The sequence below is a fragment of the Stegodyphus dumicola genome, chromosome 3 (genome assembly GCF_044657685.1).
Source record: "Stegodyphus dumicola isolate Sdum_Otavi_A_Nest chromosome 3, ASM4465768v1".
Lineage (NCBI taxonomy): Eukaryota > Metazoa > Arthropoda > Arachnida > Araneae > Eresidae > Stegodyphus > Stegodyphus dumicola.
Window position 1 is genome coordinate 244013893 of NC_140770.1, and position 16867 is coordinate 244030759.

At 30.2% G+C, this 16867-nt stretch overlaps 1 protein-coding gene across 1 annotated transcript in view; it reads right to left on the reverse strand.

Annotated features, from left to right (window-relative positions):
• Positions 1 to 537: 537 nt before the first annotated feature.
• LOC118181355 (kin of IRRE-like protein 3) overlaps positions 538 to 16867 on the reverse strand; it is an 832813-nt gene continuing 816483 nt past the window's right edge. Inside the window, exon 12 of the mRNA XM_085813987.1 lies at positions 538 to 898. Coding sequence (XP_085670113.1) covers positions 750 to 898 — 149 coding nt within the window. The 3' untranslated portion in view covers positions 538 to 749. The remainder of the gene's footprint in view (positions 899 to 16867) is intronic.

Consider the following 16867-nt stretch of genomic DNA (forward strand, 5'->3'; position numbering starts at 1 on the left):
TCCCAATCCCAACTTCTTCCTTTCATGTGATTTTGACTTCGTAAGATTATTCCTTCCTGGTGTTGCAATTTTAATGAGTCTTTAATTTTCAATATCCGTTTCATTTCAACAGACAGAGAAGCATGAAATAGTTTTTCGGATACGGTAACAGTTAAAGTAAACTTATCTAGTTTTATATCAATATATGTTTTCAAATAAAATATCGAATCTTTTCCAAAAGGGCTGGTAGTCCTCTAATTTAATTAAGCGAAACATTTAATTAATGCATACAGTAACCACAATTGAAACATTTTAGATGACTTAAGAACCGAAGTAGCTTAATATTCTTAGGTTTTTAGATGACTGTAAAACAACAAAGAGCTATTTGCTTTAGAAAAATATTAGAACTTTAGTAGCAATGAAATTAAATGCATTCAAAAAGTTAAAATATATAACAAAACGTATTTTGACTTAATATTTGAAACATATTTTAAAAAAATAATTTATGATCAATCTGAAGCACTTAGTGCATATTTTCGGCAAAGCAGTTAAAACTAAAACATCATACTCAGTGCGTCCACAAAATATCAGATTTTATTCTAAAACTATAAGAAATAACTGCAGTTTCAATTTGTTTAATGACGCGTAGTTTTTGAATATAAAATCTGCAGATGCTCGGATTCTGTTCATTTCATCTGACAGCCAAATCTTTCTTTAAATTCAAGCTTTCCTTAGTATGAAAGTGAATACTAAAGGATGAATAAGAGCTCTTAGAAACATGCCTTCATCTTTGCTTGAGGTAACATTTCTTGCTCTGAGCTTAAAGTGATTGGATTCCAGTATGAGCTCTTGGGAGAATAAGATGCTTTCATCCTGTCTTCTTCTTCAGATTTTGCCTTTTCACTGAAGACAACCACATCTAAATGAAAAAAAAAATATCTTATTACAGAATTTTAATCATAACTACTCTAAAATGGATTTCCTTTCCCATGATTAAAATTGATACTCAAGATAGATGAAAGTTTTTTATTGCTAGCATATACTATTGCAATATGTATATCAGGCGTCCGCAACCCTTTTTAGCTGCGGATCAAAATCAACTAAAACATAAAGAAGAAGTTTCCTCCAGCCTACAGATCAGTGGTATTTTCACGGTTTTTATTCTAGCCCTTGCCTTTTTATTTTAAAAATGTTTTTCATTGAAATCTAAATTATAATTTCGATTTTTTTTAAATGGTGGTGGTTACCAATATACGCTTAAAAGTTATTAGACACTCGACAGACACGTAAGTACATACTCTTCTATTACTTTGTATATGTATATTTAATTTTTTCTACAAAAAATTAATACACTATTTTCAACAATGGCTACGTTTTATTGCCACAGATGTTTCACACTTAAACACATGTATTACATAAAATTACTTTATTTTGAAGTGTTTCAATTCAAAAATATTTTAAGCTTATTAAACGTTGGAGGAATGTTTTTATTCTCTATATTTGCTATAAAAGTAATAATTTAACTTATTTTACCATTTTATTTAATATTAGTAAATGTACTTATTTACAATCGCATGCTATCTCGAAAAGCGACGTTTTCAATAAAAAATTATTACACTATTTTCAACGATATCGCGTATTTTTAAAGTTTAGAATATTTTGCTATGATTAATGGTGTTCTTGAAGATGGCAGACGACTGCAAAGACCCTCTAACAATTGCGCCACAAAAAGTCGCTGTTAACTGTAAAAATACTGCTAACAGTTGCGTCCGTCTACTAAACTAGCACCTAAATATAAGTTATAAGTATTCTTGATCATTGATGAATTATGTCACTCGACTGGATTGGTAATCAAAATCCTCTCTAAATTTTGCAAAGCTATCCAAACTGAAAGCATCAAATCTCTGAATACATAATAAAAGTATTTAGAAATACACCTAAAATTTATTTATTAATTCCATATTTTACTTAAATAATGTATGCCTTGTTTACAGGAAAATATTGCGTTGCTTTTTCGAAATGCTTTATTTATTTCATTCAACAAAGCGACGTATCTTAGCCCGTTCATATTATTGTAAGTATCTGTATTTACTTCCCGTTTCATTGTATCGTTGCTTTTGTGCACTGTTATGAATATGGCATTTTTTTCAGTTATTTGTATGTTTGTTATTTTAGGATAATTGTTTTAGGATTTATTTTGTATTTGAATTTGTGGCCGTATATTTGGTATATAACTATTTATTTCATTTACAGAAATATGGATCTTTCAGTTCTGAGTCCCACAAGTTTTAAATTCCAAAGATAGCACAAAGCAAAAACCAAAATATCAGCAAATATGCGCCTTGGTGACAATTTTCATCGCCACATTGGCGATATTTGCCTATTTTTCGAGATCCGAGAAACTCATTTCCGAATCTCTGCGCGCTTTTTTTTCCGAAGCTTCCAGAAGCTTGCACTATACCATATCTGTTCTCGTGCAACACTACATAAATATGGCTCCCAGAGCTATAACGAGTTAGTTGACTCTGAGAGTTAGCGATTTAATTAGAGTTAGTTGAATTTCTTTTTAGATTTCTTGACGAGAGATTTTTGAGAATTTACGTTAATTTTCGTGAGAAAGGGAGAAATTGCTTAATATACACATTCGCCTTAAGCTATTTAAAAATACATCAACGTATCTGTAGCTGGGAACAATGTGCTGTTCATTAAATGACAGATAATAGAAATGTGTCTTCCTATTTAGTTACGATAAACGAGATACTGTGGTAAGCATGTACTACAGAAGATAATTTATTTGCTTATCCTATATTACACAGAGATGAAAAATGATAAAATTGAACTCTGTGCAAGAAATATAACGCATGATATAAGAAATATACTTTACTTGTGAAGCTAGTCTGTGAAACTTTACTAGAAAAGAAAAAAACAGAAAAATAGCTTCTACTGCTAGACCTTTGTCAGCATTTGAACACGAGTCAAACGATCGGTGTTCAACAACCTTATCCATGAGGTTACTTGTGGAACAATACGTGAAAATTGATTGGAGGAAATTAGAAAATAAATTCAGTAATTGAGAAGGGCAAGTATTTCTAAAGTCTGTTAAAATTTTAATATTTTGTTTGTGTGTATGCTAAGCTTCAGGGAAAGTTTCTTTAATGTCAAGATTTAAATTCTTAGTGTTTTAATGTCCAGTTTAAAGTTTTAATAAAAGTAAAGAATTTTTGTAATGCTAATTACAGTGAGCCAAAATGAGCCAAAAAGGTACTGCGGCAGAATAAGCTTTCAGATATTTTTTGAAAAGAAAAATATTTAATTTAGACGAAATACTTTCATTTCGTGCCATATCTTAGAGCTAAGGGAAATCGAATTAAAAATTAAAATAAAATAAATGTTAAATTTTACACTTGTGGTCTACATGGGAACGAGGAAATAATGGTAAAAAATAAATACTAAGGAACACAAACACATTACCCTCCCCCTCCCCCAAAAAACTAAAAAAACTATATAAAATTTGCTGTAATAAGGTGATGGATTCATTTTCTTTTCATGAATTCAATGAGTCTTGTAAGAGTCTGAATGAGTTTATGTATTACATAAGATTTTAATTCAGATTTGCTTCATTTTCTCCCATTTTTTGATGGGTTTTGTTTGAAGTACATTTCTGTTAGAAATTCTGACTTCATTAATTTCATTAATTTTGTCACGGAAGTGAACCTAATTATGCTCAGAAGGACTTAAGCATGGACTAAATCGAAGCTTTTTGATTGCATGGGGATAGGCATACAAAGTCCACCAGTTGTAAATATGAACATCATGCTTCGGTTGTTCATCTTGATAATGTTTTAATTCGAAAATATGTCCATATTTTTAGTTCTACTTGTATATTTCATATTTTGTTTTAAAATATTCAGCTGCATAAAATTACCAATTTTGCCTTCACTAAAATGTCGAATTGAAACGCCACAAGCACCACCATATAGCCCAAGACCATTTGGTTACCTGTACTATGTTATATTGAAGAAATAAGATTTTTCATTTAAAACTAACTATTGGTTTTTTTTTGTCATGTTTGGTTTTCCATTGGTTTTTGTTTACTACTATTTTTTTTTCTTTTGATCAAAAGCAAAACATTAAATTTACTTTCACCTACAAGTACAGCCTGAATTCCAAAACATTGTAAGGCTTTTATTATTTATTCTTAGTGAACTGTAATCATGCTCTTCGATGCGCTTTATTAAGAAATGATTTTCTTCTAGCTATTTAGTCATAAAAGCTGTATCTTTTAAAAATATTTCTAACAGTTTCCACATTACTAGATTTGCTGAATAGTCTTTGGCTTATATAGTCAAATTAACTTTAATATTTCTAAATAAAAATAATATTTGGAATTATAAGTAGTATTTCGTAATATATAATTCTTATGATCCATGTTTCTTCGCATTTAGTGAACATTCTTAGATGCTTTGTTTGTGGTTTCATTTTAAAAAATGTTTTATAAGATGCAGTCGATTTGCAGTATTTCAAAAGTAACTTGAACCATTGATTTTATTTTGAACTCAATAGCTCAGCTATTTTCTTTAGCGATTTTACACTATTCCAACTAAAACTGTAAGTTTGCTTGCAACAAAAGAATCTGTTGCTTCGACCCATGTTGACAAAGCAGCTTCTAAATTTTAATTATATCTTTTACACATTTAAATCCTTGTTCTAATGTTTTACAAGAAATGTCTACTAGAATTCTTTCTTTTTAACATTTGAACTGCAGTGTCCCAATACATTTTTTACCTTAATTTCGTATTTAAGGGAAATGTGTTTAAAATATCTCATTTATACATGAGTGCTATTTAATATTATTACTCGTAATAGATTTAGCTTGATACTTCGAAAACATTGAAAAATATTTCGCTTTGTAGCTCAACTTCTGTCAGTAAATATTTGAAAGTTCCTTATGTCTCAATACATTTGCTCAGTCGCTCTACCTTAGTTTAATTCTGAAGAATACATCTCACATTTTATGTATATGTATATTCTGTATTTTTATTATTTGTATTAGGGCAGCTTTATCCTTCGAGGGCCTAATGTTTCCTCATCTGTATCTTCAATTTGTGTCTATTTTTAACCAGAAACATTTAAAAAAACATAAAAAATGCAGTATCAATAATATAATTTTTTGCCGTTCAGAAACTTCAAAGTAATATCAAGGGAATTAATGGCTCATTAGATGCAATAATAAATAATACACTATTAAAAACACAGAGTGAAAATGCAACAATAACATGTCAATTATTGGTATTATAATTTCATTAATTTTTGACTTCTTTTTTCTGAAACGATGAAATTGTGATGGTAATTTTATGATATATATTTTACACATAAAAGTCATATTTAAAACAAAACGCATATTTTTAATACTGATACGCATTCCATATAATCAATATTTTTAAAAGTATCAGTCTGAATATTATATGAACTTCAATGAAGTACCATCTGATAATCTTTAAACGTGCATGTGAAATAAATTCGTAACTTCATTATGTGCCCAAATTACAACAAACTTTTTCTGTCGTTACAGTGTTCTATTTTAGGAAAAGAAAAATGTTAAATTTGCATTAAAATTCGTTTGTAAAACTCCTGTTTTAAACAAAATTTGGATTTAATATTCCTCGAAATATCCGGGATAGATAAAAGCGAACCCAAGAGAGGTATCATGTAGTGGTGGTACCAAGAAAGGTAGCTCTTTAAATTTCTTAAAAGTAAGCAAAGTTTCGCTTTTATAGCCTAATTTAGAATAATTTAGAATTAAAATACATACTTATCTTTCGCTTTCAAATAGCTAATAATTATTATTCAAAATAATTAATAACTGAAATGATAGCCGAATGAAGCACAAAAATATCGCAAACCAGATATATGCAATTTTGTTTCAAAATTCTTTTCAGAAACATATATAAAACGAAACCATTTTCAAATTCTGTCCATTTATTTAATTTTAATTCTTGTTGGCCCTTCTAAATTTTATGTTCTGATTCATTCACTGAAGGATGTAACACGAAATTGCATTTAACATTCTTCTAATGCACTTACTTCGTAAATATTATTAGAGTTTCATCTGAAATTGGATTAAAAATGCAACTACTAAGTATTAGAAATCTAATTCCAAAAGTCCTAAGACGTATTCCCCTTCTATGCTTTTAAATTAGGGTTTCATTTCATTTCAGTTTGCTTTGCTTGGTTTCTTTTCTCAGTGCGGTTATAAATTTATTCTGTCTGCAGTTTCATAAATATATGGATGAAAGCAGTACATGAGCATTTTAGAATTACTTAGAATTAGCAGATTGGATATATTAGAAAATACTGTAATGCATTTTATTGTAATTTATTTTTCTCTATAAGACATCAAATGTTGTTTTTCTTCTTGAATTTTCAACATCGTATATAATTTCGCTGAGCACATGAAAATAATAAACTACCAACTAAATTCAGGTAATGTTTTTTGTTCTTCAGGAATTCCAAATAGCTGATGTTTCCAGACTTCAACATATAAATATTTTAAAGGGCTAAAATAATTGCGTTTGTACAAAAAAGAACTCAAGCATTCATTAGAATTTACTTTCCAATTATACAATAAAAGTGCTTTTGATGAATGCTCTAGCTGGAGATATTCCTTTTATTTCGGTTTCATAAGGGAAAAGAACAAAATAAAACACAGCAAAACAAAACAAAAACCACCCTCTGTACTAAGAAAATTTTTTATTTAAATTACAAAGAAGACACCTTTCAACAGACTCGTTAAAGTAAATCTGCAATCATATCTAGTATCTACAAGCTTTAATGTAAAATAAAATATTCATAGGATGTGATAAATTTATCGTGGGAGATGTTGCTTAAATTTGCATAAAAGGGAAATTATTTATTAATTTGAATTTATAAAGGATTGTCATTTTGAATCAGAAAGTTATTCTGAAACTTAAGTTGTTTTTATTAAAACAAGACGCTGTTTAATACTAAATGGGCTTAGATTTTGATTCTGAGACATAAAGATTTATCGAAATGGACCGTATATTAGAGAACAAGTTTCCATAACTGCTTTTCTGAAAACCGTATCTTTTTGGTACACTCGTATTAATACTTAAAAATATATTTAGGTGTTATATTAAATATTCATTTATATACACATTCAAAATTTACGTTTACGTAGTTTGACTTCTATGTTCGATACGCAGACCATTTGGTTACGAAGTGAATTAGAAAGAGGTGGCGATGTAAGATGCACGGTGAACGCAAAATGGGGAGTTGCGCAATGCACCATTCTATCATAAGATGATGGTTTATCTTGACCAAACACATCTGTTTATTGTTCATTGGAGTAGCAGGCAGCAATACAGTCAGTCATATGGATGTTCGTCACGTTTACACAATCTATAAGTAATGTGTCTACGAGTAGGTATAAAGGTTTAAAGCAGCAAAAATTGTAACTAGAGAAAAAACAGATATGATCAGCCATCAGTATCGTGTTATGCTTGCAAATTTAGTACCTTGATCACAGAAAACTGACTTATTCTTCCGTTTTATCATTATCAGTCAAGGCGTTATCAGAATTGGCTTGACATTTTTAAATTTGCTGTGAATCTATATAAGCCATAATAAGCGATGTTTGTGTGTCATAAAGATCATGCAAATTCGTTCCCAAAGCCGATTTGCATAAAATCGGTGCAAAACTGATTTCGGGAAGCAGAAGGAAAACTTCTTTTCCGAATTAAGTTACTAGTGGACCGATTCATAAGATGCCTAAACGTATGTCGAGTACTGTGTGGGAGAGTTATTTGCACACTTTTTTCTACATAGACCTTGTATAGAAAACTATGTATGTAGAAAATTACATTTTAATTTGTTATTAAAATTTATGGTACTACATAAAAAGTTCAGTTGTCCCACACAACTAAAAATAATTACGTTAAAAGAAATATGGCTTTTTACGCTTCGTTTTCGTATGTCTTTTGTAATAATATTCAGCATACCTAACTTATGTATAGGGGGGATGGAGATCTGTCTTCCAAGCTTAAATACCATATCCTTTGCAATTAATAGGTAAAACATCAAGAAATCTGCTAGTACATTGCGGCCATTAAAGCACTTGTATTTCAAGAAATTTTCATTTTATTTTTACATACGAAAAATGGCCTCCTGTTCTATTCTATAGCAGCATTTGATATCAAATTTGGACTGAACAGGCACACAATAAAGAGTGAAGAAATTTTAAAAGGCAGGCTCATTGCCAAGTGATAGTTTTCAATGGTGCATATCTTCAGCAATAAAACCCATAATGATTATGTTCTTTAATTAAAAGAAGAAAAGCATATGGGAACTATTTGCCTAAGAGGAGAAATGCCTTCACAAGGACATTCTAAGAGAGACTGAATGGTATTTATTTTTAAATTAACTACATCCCATATCTTAAGCTTGGAGATATTTCTTACGAAATCGATTGTGGTTACTGCCTCTGATAACCACTGGTCATTAAACGCACGCAAAGGAATTTTTAAAGTTTTTTTATTATTTCCTGACCGAAAGAAAAGCATTAAGTAATTCGGAAGATCAATACATAGAAAGAAAATAACACTAAGCTATTCAATACTTTTTGAAAAGCAAAAACGATCAATTTCATTTTCCATCGTACCATGGATTTTGAAAACGTTCACTTAAGCAAAAGTATTAGTTATTAAAACGTTTCTAAAAGCTATGCATTTTGCTGATAAGAGGAAAAATTTATCAACCCCCCTTTTTTATACTTTACGCTTTTTCCAAACCTCTTACTTTGATATTTGCTTGTTTCCTCGCGAGAGGCTTGGAAAAAAGTCAAACGGGACTTTATTTGCGGGAATACCGCAAATTGCTTTTTGTATTTTTGGCAAGAACGTACTAAAATGAAATTTCATGGCCTACCTTTCGAAAGATGCTGAATCCTGAAAAACCCTTTATTCAGATAAAATATTTTATAAATATTTTCCTTGGATTATATATTTGCGAAAAGAAAAAAAGGGAAGTAAAAAAGTAGAATATATTTAAATTCTAGAACTTGATTTACTACTATTTCAGAAGTAGGTTTTTTTTAATAGTAACAGCCTTACATTTAAAGATAGCAATACCGTTTTGGTGGTTACTATTAACATGGGTTATAGCAATTCAAATTTAATTTTGCATGAATAGAAAAAAAATATGAAAACTACTTTTAAAATGGACTTGTTTTCCCCTTGACATCGCACAAGATAACAACGTACCCGGACTAATAATTACTACAGATTTTGTAAATGATTGCAGTATATTAATAACTGTTTACCAACTGTAAATCTGTCAATATCTACAGAGCGATGACTATCTATTCTCACGCAGCCTTGCTTAATTAACTAATTAACAATTGCCGTTACTTGATAATTATGCCGTTATACAAAGTCCACGGAAGTTTTCGAAGAGCCATATTTCCTTAAATATTAATCCTAGACGTAGATTCTCAAAATAAGGTAGAAAATGGGTGATATGAAAATACTTTTAATATTGTATCTGTGAAAGTTATGTAAAAAAAAAAAAAAAAAAAAAATCTGAAATTTTTCAGATTTTAAATTACGTCCAAAGGGGCGTTTTTTTAACGTTTTGAGTGTTACCTTTATTTATTAAATATCATGTTCTTTGCACTTAAACCATAAAATTCAGTTCAAGAGCAATATCGCAAAATAATGTTAAATTAAGCATATCTTTAGAATTTCCGATATACACAGTCTCGCGAGCTGGAGATAAAAGTATTTTTTTTTCTATATAACGTTGCCATTTCTCGCTTTTAAAGCATTGAGTTTGTAAATCAAAAATTCGTTAAAGTTTTACAAAATATAAAATCTATAATAAAACAAATTCCAAATTTGGGATTTCAGATGCCCATATTCGCAGTAGGATTTCGTCATTCAAAATTCGATGGCTCTACCATTGTTTTATCACAATGCGAGAAATAGACAATCATTTATGCAGATTTTTCATTATTTAATTTCTTCAAATATAATGCAGGACTCTAACATTTTGTGGCAACAGTTTGAAAAGTGAACCGACGTTTATAGGAGTCCGACGCAAAATCGCAAAACGAAAACAATAGTCCTTCAGGGACAAAAGGCCCTTTGGACTAAAAAATTTTGAGTGTACCGAATTAAGCCACTATTCCACATATTTTGTAGACGAAATGCATGATTTTGTAGCTCATACTTAAGAAGCTATAAAAATAAAGGCTGCGTTTTAGTGGTAACCAGTTCTGCATTGAGTGAAATGATATCCTTTATAAAATTTGAAGCTGACTCCTTAAAAATGCGTAATGAACATAACAATGTGAATTCGAATCATGAAGATATGAAACGGTTTAGTTTTTAAGTATTTAAACTTGCATTGGATATTTTATAGGAAAGCATATAAACTGTCAGAAATGCTAAATCTATATAACTGTATACTCTTTCAACCTCGGTGCTGAATCTGTAGTTTAAAATTCTCAGTTTTTTCGTAAGAAATATTTTAATTACATAACAAATATCAACATTTAAGGAATGAAAATGACTGTTGTGACCTTTATTAACTACTCTTCTTCAAAACTTCCATTTTAAAGAAAGGGCAGCAGATCCCCCCCCCACAAAAAAGACTCTTGGAATATGTGTCGCAGTAGCAATAAGACAAAAATAAAATTCATGCTAAGTCACTGTCTTTTCTTTTTATTAGCCCAAAGAAGCGTTAGTCCACAAGGGCTATTAATCTCAAAACGCGATTTTGCGTTGAATTCACTATAAAACTCCGAATCACTTTTCAAATTGTTGCCACCAAATATTATTGCGATGTTTTACATTTAAACAAATTAAATGATGAAGAATTTGTATGAATGTATGCATGTTTTTTGCACTGTGAAAATGCAACGGTATCTAGAGCCATCAAATTTTGAATAAGTTCGGGTGAATGACTACCATGTTCGGGTATATCTGGAATTCAGAATTTGGAATTTGTTTTATTGTACATTTTCTATATTTCATATTTTGTAAACTTTTAACGAATTTTCTATTAAAAAACTCAATAATTTCAAAGCCAGCAATGGTAAAACGTATAGTGTCATTTTTTTTTTTTATTTCAGCTTGCAAAACTGTCTCTCGGGAATTCTAAAGATAGGCTGTTTTTAATTATTTTATTGTGTATTTCAAATTTTGTAAAACTTCAACAAGTCTTTGAATTTATTCGAATATGGAAGCCCGAATTTTGAATTTCCAATTTTATTAACAAATTCAAAGATTTTAAAACAGGCAATAGCAGTACTGTAAGGAAAAACACTTTTTTTTTTTTAATCTCCAGCGTGCGAGATACAAAAAACGCCCCTTTGAGCGTAATATAAAATCTGAAAGCTTTCAGATTTTTTAACATTATTTTTCTAAGATTTGCTTTTATTATACCGTTTTGAATTATAAAAAAACGAATGATACTTTTGTTTCCTTCTTTGAAACGAGAAACGACTGCAGAAAAGAGCAATTGAGATATTAACTATTAGCGAAAAATACAATACATGAAATCTTACGAACTATAAGTCAATGATAGTGTTAAGATTAATGAGAATACTAGTTTTAATCCTGGAATTTCATTTAGAAAGGTATACATGTTATATTTTGCAGCAATTGCGAATCTATATTAGTTATGTATTGAAATATTTCATACGGTATAAATCAAAGTACTGCAAGTCATTAAATCGTATTTAAATGTTGTAACTTCATACCTCAATATTGTTCCGTTCTCGGTAAATTAAACGAAAGTACATTTAAATGTCTTATGGATACAAGATATATTTTCTTTTACACTTTTTAAAGTTGCACTTTGTTTACTTTAAAAGGATACAAATTTCTTAAACTGCAACCAAGGACAATTGAAATAAGACGATAAGAAAGTTATAGTGCTTTTCCAGCGTTCTGTACCTTTTATTAAAAGAAATTTTAGTATAGAAATACAACTGCTCGTATACGCAAAGCTTTAAAAGAAAGTGCAGCGTTCAGATCTCCTAAATCTAGTTTCCTACCTTCCTCATATCAAAAACAGCAGAAAAAAACTGTTTTAGGGTCCAGGTACGTTTTATCAAGCGTAGAGAAGTGTTCTTTCGAAAGATTCTTCTTTCTCAACGTGTTCATAGATTTCTCTCTGCAATCTACGTTAGAAATTTTGATCAATATCTTTGTGCTTTTCCTTATTTTTTATATTTTTAAGCCTCACTCGGGTATTTTTAATTTTTTTTTTTTTTTTTGTTTTTCTCCTTTTTATGTATTGAAATTTATTTTGCTGGGGAAAGCATGCATTCACAATATACTTTCTGCATTGAATTTATCTACTAGTAACAAAGAAAATAAGTTAATTCGCACTCTGTTATTGAATCTACGCTAAGTATTAATTTATATATTCATCACCTCATGCTTGCTTTTTCATACTCATTCATTCAATAATATTTTTATTCAGAAGAAAGTAAGAAAAAAAAAACTTGCACTAAAATTGAATTTTCAGTAACCTTCTAAAATAAGACAAGAGATAATAATAAAAATAGCAGAAGCGCTGTAAGTTTCATTTTAACCAACACGCTCTTTTGTTAACATTCTACAAAGGAGAAAAACACCAACTAGGGAAAATGATGTTCAAAATTGCGGGCAACCAAGATGAGTATTTTATTTGTACAATGGCGGGCGTTACCATTTCGTGTTCTTTCGTTTAATGTTCTTACCTTATTTAAAACGCCTCTCATTTATATATTCTGGTAGGACAGCCGACATAATAGGTGTACATGTTAGATTTTATATTGTCAAAAATAGGTTGATTAGAAACATTTACAGTATAAATTAAAATCACACGGTTAAAAAAAAATGTATGATTTCTTCTTTAAAAATTTTGTTTATGCATACTGCAGGGGATGAGAAAAGGAAAATACAATTTAAAAATATTTAAACATTTAGGATCATATTGCTTATATAAAGATAACGGTTTCAAACAGGTTATTTAAGCCAAGAATCCATCTTGGTTATTTAACACCAAGAATGCAGAATTTTTTTTTTTTTGAAAACTAAAACACACTGATATTTAAGTTTTAAAATAGTGCTTTTCTCTTGCTTAAAAATTGCAGGTCATGCACCTACAGAAATACCTAGGAACAAATGCTTAGTCTGCTGAAACATAAAGAATTTTATTATTTATTTACTTATGATTATTTTAACAGCCGGCAAGATGCTGACTGGTAATTCGCTGGGAATCATAACCGACCTCACTGGTCTATTAGCTGTCTCATTAGCTGCCGATACTCAGGATACAGCACACAAGTGGACAGATATTATTTATGTAATCGAAAACCCTGTATATACATACTCATAGTATCCAAATTCATTTTTAACATAAGTTAAGCACAAACTATGAAGTCTTATATATGACGTGAATTTTGTTTCAGATTGCAGTAATCATCTTCCGCTCACAGTCATACAAGTTTGATTGACAGTGAAAAATACCTCTAGATGTGCACGCTTACCTGTATAAGCATTATTCAGCTGAAGATCAACAGCTTACTGGAGATGAAAGATTTGTGAGAATCTCTAGAACCGCATATAGCGTATATCTTACTTTTTATGGATAACTTAGCATTAATTTTGCTTAAACGTACATATCTAAAAAATGTAAAATTTTGACAAAAGTGTAATTTTAAAATTTAAGATCTTTATAATTAAATGGTGTACGATTATGAAATTTTAAATATGTATTTTAATAACATTGATATTATATTTCGCTTTTATATCACAATCCAGTCATTAGAAAGTTTTCGTTCCTTTTTTAATAATTGACTGATCTCTTATTTTTGATTATGCTCAGTTGATTTTCTTAAATCCATCTCCAAAGAAGACACTGTTTTTCATAATATGGAATAAAATATTTCATATATTGTCTTTTAAAATATAGGTTATGTTTTCTAGGTGTATTGTTCTTGCTATTAATAAAAGGCAGTGATTTAATATTAGAAAAACATATTGATGTTTCACATTTAAATTAAATAAATAAAAAACTGCTTTTTAACTTTGTAAACAGTTGCAAATATTTGAATTAACAAAACACTTAAGGATTTAGAATTCTTGTGTCCTAATGCATTTCCTGAGCTCAAAAGTAAATTTTAGTGTTTATTTAAACTGGTTCTTAATAATACAATTTTCAATAATTCTCAATGATTGCATTAAACTAAGAACGCAGTTAAGAGCTAAAATATTGCGCAATTTGTGAGTAGCGTAGATCACAAATAACTTGCATAAATTTGTTGAAAAATATTCACATTGTATTTCGTTTCTAATAGCTTTCTCGTTCCATGGGGAGAGCTTTAAGGGGAAGCAGATAGTTCCGTACGTACCACTTACCCTAAATGCTGCACTTCTCCCTACCGGCTTAATAAGGATTCAGCATATCTCAGTGTCATTCAGACATGATCTGTATTGTATGAGCTGCTAATATGAAATAAAAAATAATACTCTTTCAAAATAAAAACTTTCCAAATAGCATATATACATTTGGCAACGAAGAGTTAATAAAAATCCTGTTCTGTGAAGAATTTCATTGGTAGTTGCAGTGCTTCGTAAATTTTAAAACAGTGCATAAACACCATCTTTGTTATCTAAAATACATATTTTAAACAGAGACTTTAAGTAGTAGATAAAGTCGTAAAAAAAACTGTAAACCATTTGCGAAATTAAATATATAGGGTGTCCCTTAAATGTTGCGACAAACTTCTGGGGGAAGTAGGGCGTATCATAAGGATTAAGAATTGTATAAGAACCCATACCCGGAAATGTTAGGGGTAAGTGGTAGCAGAGGTAGAAGATGGGAAAGAAAAAAAGAGAGTGATTAATTTGAAACATTTATTGTACATGGCTACAGATGGTGTACGACAGCTTGAATAATAGAACAGATGCTCAAAGTTTGCATCATCAGACGGCAAACATGCCTGACACCGATGGACCGTTGATTGCCGGACATGTTCAAACGCACCGGGAGTTTCTGTTTCTTTGATTGTAGCTGCTGCGCAGGCGAGTCTTGCCACGAGATCCATTTCAGACACAACAGGATCGTGATACATAATATTTCTGATGGTTATTTACAGAAATAAATCAAGGCTGGATAAATCCGGTGAAAATGAGGACCAGGGAATCGGTCCACCAAGCCCAATCCATCTATACGGGAATGATCTGTTCAAATGGCTACAAACATCCAGTCCAAAATGAACAGGCACCCGATCACGTTGGAACCACAGGTTCACAAGCTTCGTATAGCGTTCCATGCGTTTCGTACCGCTCGAATGAGGCAACCCTCACTTTCCTAACTCTCCTGTACAACACCTCCTGGCGGCGTGCAATGACGTTTTTGGGCTGTGCAATTCTTAATCCTTATGATGTGCCCTACCTCCCACAGAAGTTTGTCGCAACATTTACGGGACACCCTGTATATACATACCCATAGTATCCACATTCATTTTTAACATTTGGAACAATGACACAATACCATTAGGATTTCAACGCGAAGGTTAAAAGAAATTTTGATATCAAGATGATAACTGAATACAAAGAAACCAAGTATTGAATACAAAGAAACCAAGTATTGAATACAAAAGAAACCAAGAATACAAAGAAACCAAGTATTGAATACAAAGAAACCAAGTATTGAATACAAAAGAAACCAAGAATACAAAGAAACCAAGTATTGAATACAAAAGAATACAAAGAAACCAAGTATTGCATGAAACGTTCCAAATAAATTATCAAGAATAAAAATAAAGAAGGAAAGGAAAAGTCATACGATTTAGTAGTTTTGAGTTTAAAGTCAGTTGAGTGTAAATATCCAAATAAATAATAATAAGAATAGAAATAGGAGATTTCTCTGAGAACGCACGATATTCCCTAAAAATGTTTTATTTCTTATTCAGACTAAATTAAAATGAAATTTGAAAGAATATTTACTTAGCGGTGGTAGCGTTTTAGATTCTTATAATGGAATTCCCAGAAAAACATGAATATACCTGTGAATATATTCAATAAACTGATAAATATATTAAATGACATAGAATCATAAGATAAATCCCTTTTCTTTAATAAATGTTTTGCATATTATTTGGTAAAACTTCATTAGAAGTTCTGATACAGCTTACGCTTATAATCAAAAATACTTTTAATTAATAAAGTAAAAAATTATATAGTTTTTACAATAATTTAAATGGAGGATTTTCGTTTATAGATTTACTTGAATGTTAAAGAGTGACACAGTATAAATATTTTTTTCAAATTTTCTACCCTAAAGCAATTTGCCTTGCTTATTTGTGCTTATTTGTGAAGATTGCACTGATATCTCTATGGGATGCTTATATATAAATTAATTCAAGTTTTATTATGCATATATCTGCAGTACATTATTTTCGTTTGGATAATGAACGATCTTTGTTTAGCTTTGAGAAAACTTAATCTTTTGAGGCTTTTAAGAGCTCTTTTACAGCATATTTTAGGTTGAGCTACGCTTTCGGGACATCAGCTTGAGTCGGGTTTCTTTCTCGAAAGGAAATTTGCACGAAAAATGAAATTTCGAAATATATGAAAGATGTGTTTTTCAATGCAGAAGAGCATTTCAATGACATATATCTGAAATGTTTTAGAGGCATTCTTTTCCAGAAGATTAAAAAATATTCCAAATTAGAATTGTCTTGAAGTCTTCGAACATTCTAGGAATATGCCTCAAAAGTCATAAATTATTTCCTGTGATATGTCAGGAATATTCCACATCATTTGGAAATTTTCCAGGAATGTTGAAGGAAGGTACTGAATACAAATGGAAT